This window comes from Berghia stephanieae, chromosome 3, assembly GCF_034508935.2.
Source record: "Berghia stephanieae isolate SIO BIC M18660-M18661 chromosome 3, UCSD_Bste_1.3, whole genome shotgun sequence".
Taxonomy (NCBI): domain Eukaryota; kingdom Metazoa; phylum Mollusca; class Gastropoda; order Nudibranchia; family Aeolidiidae; genus Berghia; species Berghia stephanieae.
In genome coordinates, this window is record NC_088362.1 from 8213538 (window position 1) to 8220093 (window position 6556).

Below are 6556 nucleotides of genomic sequence, written 5' to 3' on the forward strand. Positions count from 1 at the left end.
CAAACACCGCCTCTTATGACATTAAAGTACTTTGATAAATGACCGCATTTATGCATAACAACCAAAAATAGCATCAATCTGTTGCTGATATCCCCTGAGTATTATACGTATCCCCTGAGTTGCAACAACAGTGTTTTGTGGACAGCAACCGATAATAAATACAATCTCCTGCAGCTAACCCCATGGTTCTTTCTAATATTTGCCATGTTTTTCTAAAAATTCTTGCGTAAACTTCTTGCATAAGCTTACTCTCTTACAACACACACACACACACACACACACACACACACACACACTGAGACAGATTTAACTATTTCTTTTATTGATATAGGTACTAGGTATAAGCATTTTGCACTTTAAACGATGCAATCCGAAAATATACCCTATTGATGTGATATGGCATATTTTATGTATACTACACATTTTTCATAACTCAAATCTAGACCTAGATACGTTTTAAGAATGCAAGAAACAATAATTGGATGACATATATTAACATTTTTATTGTTTCATTGAAACTAATAAAGACATGTACAATACTTAAATTTTCAGATGCAAGCATGAATCAACAATTTCTCAAACTGACTGTGCTGCTGGTGGTGCTATGCTTATCCTCTGTCATTTGGTATCTAAATTACTCAAGAGTCCACTCTGTGATTTTTCGAATGACGCACGTACCAACATACTTCAACAAAAATAAACAACCAGAAAATGACTCTCGATCGTTATCGACAACAGCAACAATGGCAAAACGTTTGTTAACAACGACACAATATTCAAAAACAACAGCTGTGTCACGTGTAACAACACCAAAACAATATACTGCGATAACAACCGAATCTTCATCGTTATCACAAAATGTAACCGAAAGCTGCCCATTTCAAGAAGTAGATCCCTTTGATCCTAAAATTCTGAAGTACGTAAAGCATAAGCATACACCGTTAAGCTGTGAAAAGGGCTTGCCTGTCTTTGTATATGTCGACAATGAAAGTAAACTTCGGATTAATTGGACAAGAGTAAATTCAACGATTGGAAATCTTGACTACTGTGAATATACCAGAGTAGAGTTGTCAGACGAAAACGATAGCACGTTACGTGATTTTAACTGGTCAGAACAATTTTTAAGCAAACCTTTACAATTATCAGATGAAGATGAACAAATTTGGGTGCAATGCTTCTTTAACAAAACTGTTGTCAGCCAAACATTTAAGCTTCGAATCTTGAAAAAGCCTAAAGTAGAGAGAAGGTGTGAAACGAACTACAAAAGACACATAGAAGAAAATTCTCCTGTAGAAACAATGAGTCTTCTAATAATTGGGGTCGATGGCATGTCAAAACAGAATTTAATTCGGACAATGCCAAAAACCAGAAATTATATCATCAAAAATTTGAATGCTAGAGAACTTCATAAATTCAATAAAGTCGGAGAAAACACTTTTCCAAATGTTATACCCATGCACACCGGGTACAGCATAGAAGAAATTGAGAAATTCTGGAGTAGTAATACATACTTGGATGTTATCGAAGACAAATTTACATGGCATCATTACCAAAATGCTGGATACCGAACAGCTATGGGATTTGATATGACAGTTGGGACAGCTTTTCATTATGCGAAAGCAGGCTGGAAACATCCAGCATTTGATTATTACAGTCGTGCACTAAGACTTCAGATTGAAGAGGACAAGATTTGTCGTAAAGCCGGAGTACATTGCGTAGGAGAGATTCCAATAATAGTCTTTTTACAGGATTCCGTCACACAAATGGTCTCATTGTTCAACAACACACGGAGCAAGCCTTACTTTATTTACAACTTTTACTCCAAGTTAAGCCACGATGATCAAAACTATGTGAGTAAAGGAGATGAGATTTACTTGAACTTCTTTCAAGATTTGGACAAGAGAAATGTTTTGAACAACACAGTAACTATCTTCTTTAGTGACCACGGAGCCAGATTTGGCGATTTTCGGTGGGTTTTGATTTTAACTTTTTCTCAACTTTTAACTCTTATAAGGTGAAGTCAGATTATACACAAACCTGACATACATACCTCCAGTCTTAACAAGAACAAGAGTATCATCGATCCAACCCTAGATTGTTGTTACTGCTCTCTTTGTGAAAAAAAAAGGGGGGGGGGGGAAGAGATAATATGCCATGTTAGGTTCTAGTAAAATTTAATCTCGTCCTGAGAGAATGAAACAATCTCTTAAATGTGACCCTCTGTCTCAAAACGGTATTATGTCGGGATGATTCACACCCCAGAAATTGATTAGATAGAATGATGAATTGATCTTAATTTGTAAGGCAAGAAATCGTATTTATACTCCAGCTTGACGTAGAGAAATTAAACCCAATTTTGATATTTGTGGCAATGAATTCAATTTACCTAACCGAGTGGATCCCGCTTTGACACGGCGGGTCACAAATTAGCAACGGATCCTAAATACTTAGCATATTAAAGCTCAGAATGTCCCCTCTAGAACGAGATTAGTGGCTAAAATATTTTATAGATCAAAAGCAGTTCTTTTAAACTTATTTCTATCATGCAATTCTTACATATTTGATGATTTATCTTTTCAGCTAAATCATTTGAGCTACATAGTTGCAAACTCTTCAGACTTTTCTTTAAATTGAATTGTGAATTTAATCTCTGATCCACAGAAATACTTTTAACGGGAAGATAGAGATCAACACTCCATTTGTATTCTTTATGTTCCCCTCGTGGTTTGAGAAAAAGTATCCTGAATTACTGAAAACTTTCCAAGAAAACCAAAACCGCCTTACAACATTCTTTGACATCCACCAAACGCTGATGCATTTACTCAAATTCAACGGAGAGACAAAGAAAGGCAACCTGACCGCCAGAGCCATCAGTCTTTTTGATGAAATACCGATGGAAAGAAATTGTAGTACTGCTAATATTCCTATTGAATTCTGTAATTGTAAAGCATTGTCCACTAAAGAAGTACCCAAAGAAGTGACTAAAGCCGTTTCTGAAGTATTAATGAATGCCATAGTGAATAAGACAAAAGACCATAGAGATAAGTGTGCTCTATTAAGTCTGAAACAATTGAAATCTGTTCTTACCGTGAGATCGATAGGCTCAGATGATCCCTATTATAAAGTTACTCTCACAACCGTACCCGGTGACGGTATGTATGAAGCTCTCATGAAGTACGACAACGAAACCAAATTAGCATCCTTAATGGGAGATATTCTGCGTTTGAATTTTTACAGGGGGCAAGATGCGTGTGTGGATTTACTTATATTAAAACTATACTGCTTTTGCAAATAATGTATGCTAAATATAGGCTTCTATACAACACCATATCCACTGAATAGGGAATGAGATTAGCGGAAGAGTAGCGTCCCTTGATTGGACGTCACCGGCGGAGAAGTTATTAGAGAGAGAACGTCAACATGGTTTTGCGCATGTGTCTCTCGTCCTCGCTTTCGGTGAAAGCGGCATGAAACACTTCACTGAAAGCGAGGACGAGAGAGACGCATGCCCAAAACCATATTGACGTTCTCTATGTAAGGTGACGCTACTCTTCCGCTAATCTCATTCCGGATAGTTAAAGGCAATATTAAACATATAGGATGAGCCGTGACTCTTTTTAATATTGGTTTTTTCCCCAACAAAAACATGACTGTAACGACCAGAAACTCATTTCACACATAAATGTGGTGCGAGAATGTGAGCAGAGAGTTTTCTTTAACTCAATCAACCCTAACACCGACTATATCCGTAGTTTACCCGTGTTACTGTTACCCTACCCCTATTTATTACATTTTTATGAGACAAATTATAGGCGTAGTATCAAAGTTAATGTTTTTAGGTAGTTTTTTTTTTCATATTAATGATAGTTGAATAAATCTATATAAATGCTCATTTTAATACATTTTTTTCCAATTTTGAAGAGAAGCAAAAATATCTAGGATGAGTGAGTTAAGGATTCGAATTTGCACCGTCCAAAGCTTGACTCGAACCATAGACCTTCAGGTCAGAAGTCAATAGTCATACCACATCCACAGAGCAGAGCCGCGCAATACAAGCAATACCATTAAAATGAATTGGAGATTTATGATGTTCACAAGTTCTTAAACTCTTTATGTTAATATTTTGCAATTCATTGTTCAAGCCCTTTGTGTTATTCAAAGCTGTATTAGGTCTTAAAATTATTCCAGTTGCATATCGAACACTTGGTGTATTTTTCATTCATCGTGTTTTGTTGATAAAGGGGAAGCCCGAAACGTCTTAAAATTATTCTAGATGCATATCGAACACTTGGTGTATTTTTCATTCATCGTGTTTTGTTGATAAAGGGGAAAACCGAAACGTTCACATTATCTGTCTTCGTTCAATATATTGACGCTTATAATCCATTACTAATCGTTATTAATATTTACGTGTGGAGACAATGCCTTTTGCTTTTTACGAGGACATTTCTTGATTTAAATTTATGCCCAGGTGGGCTGAACAATCTACCTTAATCTGCCTCATGCACGAAAGTTACCAGATTAATTTTGTCAAAGAATTAAAAATATCACAGGAAAAAGTGAAATAAATCATTATTTTTTCTATCCCACTGCCTTAGTGTAATGACTTGATAAAAGTTTCACATTGTCTCCCCTGTTTAAGGATGAAATTGGTATTTATCTACCAAAATTGGAGTTAATATGTTTACAAAATCGGTGACTTTAAGTGATTGGCGTCACCATTGATAAAGATCTTTCCATGACAATCCACGTGAATAACACCATATATATGCACATATAAATGAATAAAAAATTAGCAAAATTCGTCATTTAATACCGAATCATATAGTAGAACTTTTAATTAATTCCCTTGTTTTATCTAAATTGGACTATTGTAACTCCCTTTGGGCGAATTTAGCTAAAGACAAAGTGAGTAAACTTGAGGTTGCTCAAAATAACGCAGCCAGACTCATTGTGCGCAATAGCCAAAAATACCCGTCAGCAACTAATTCTTCTTCTCCGTGAGTTACATTGGCTTCCTGTGGAAAAAAAGAGTTGCCTATAAGATTTGTACTGTTGTCTACAAATCCTTGAGCACCAACAGTACTTCCTATATTAAAGACCTTATAAACATATTATATGTCCTCAATAGAAACTTGAGGTCAAGCAATGACCAATCAATCCTTGTCATCCTAAGCCATTGCGTAAAATAGGTGAACAATCTTTTCAATTTTCGGCCTCCCATTTTTGAAAGTCTCTCCCATCACACGTGAGATGCTCGGATTCGTTGACAACGTTCAAATCTCGCTTAAAGTTTTATCTTTTTACGTCATAATGTTGCAATACTATTATCATATTCTGTTGTTGTTAAAACTTGTCTTACTGTAATATGTTTTCTTTTATATCAATGTACAGCGCATAGAGCTTGTGTCAACGGGGTAAAGCGCTATGTAAATGCCATTTATTATTATTATCATTATTATTATTATTATTATTATTATTATTATTATTATTATTATTATTATTTATTATTATTATTATCATTATTATTATTATTATTATTACATGTTTATCTATCCAATTAACATTAGTAATACTTGTTATATATTCTCTTTTTGACTTTCTAGCCCTGGTCGTTGCCTTATTAAGTACACTCTAATTTCCCCTCATATAGTACCGACTCATCATTTTTATTACAGGAAGGAAATCCCAACCATATCATTTACTCAAATTACTTAGCAATTTTATATATCTATATATTTTTTATTGAATTCCTATATTTCATCAGTAATTAATATATTTATTTATTCCTTTTTTTTTCTCATAGGGAATGAGATTAGCGGAAGAGTGGCATCCCTTGATCGGACGTCACCGGGGAGAAGTTATTTGTAAACATAGCAACTACAAGCCAAGCGCTCCAAATACAAAATTTAATATTCATATTTCTGTACAAAAATGCATAGCGTTGATTATGATATGCATTTTTGTACAGAAATATGAATAATAAATTTGTATTTGGAGCGCTTGGTTTGTAATTGGTTTGTTTACGAATAACTTCTCCGCCGGTGACGTCCAATCAAGGGACGCTACTGTTCCGCTAATCTCATTCCCTAATCTATTATTTTACTCATACATGCCGAATATAGATAGTATGCGCTTGGCTAAGAAACTCATAACATTGCCATCCGGAAGTATAATGGGCCAACACACAAAACTGTGTGTATCAATGAACGTTTATAGTCAGGTTAATACAGTTCAGTGAGCATTACTCATAAACGTGGATGGCAAAAAACAATAACAAAGACCTGAGTGACATCATCTTCGAACTGTCTATACTGCTAATGATGAGGCTTGTGGCCCGTGCGATGACCCATAACCAGAGGTAACGGCCTAGTAGACAGTGTCAGCTATCTTTCCCTTTTAATGAGTGTACTGGCTTTTAAGTCTTTTTATTTCTACTAGTAAAAAGCCCGCAATTTCGCGGGGAAAGAACTATTTTCATTCGATACTGTACTCACCATAATTTAATGAGGGCAGATTGGTAAACAACGTTGTCTGTATAATTTGGTATATCTTC

At 35.2% G+C, this 6556-nt stretch overlaps 1 protein-coding gene across 1 annotated transcript; it reads left to right on the plus strand.

Annotated features, from left to right (window-relative positions):
• The first annotated feature begins 565 nt into the window (after positions 1-565).
• On the plus strand, positions 566-4952 carry LOC144969453 (uncharacterized). The gene is made up of 2 exons (XM_078908568.1): positions 566-1969; positions 2662-4952. The coding sequence occupies exons 1-2, from the start codon at positions 666-668 to the stop codon at positions 3293-3295; spliced, it is 1938 nt and encodes a 645-aa protein (XP_078764694.1). The 5' UTR covers positions 566-665; the 3' UTR covers positions 3296-4952.
• Positions 4953-6556: the final 1604 nt, after the last annotated feature.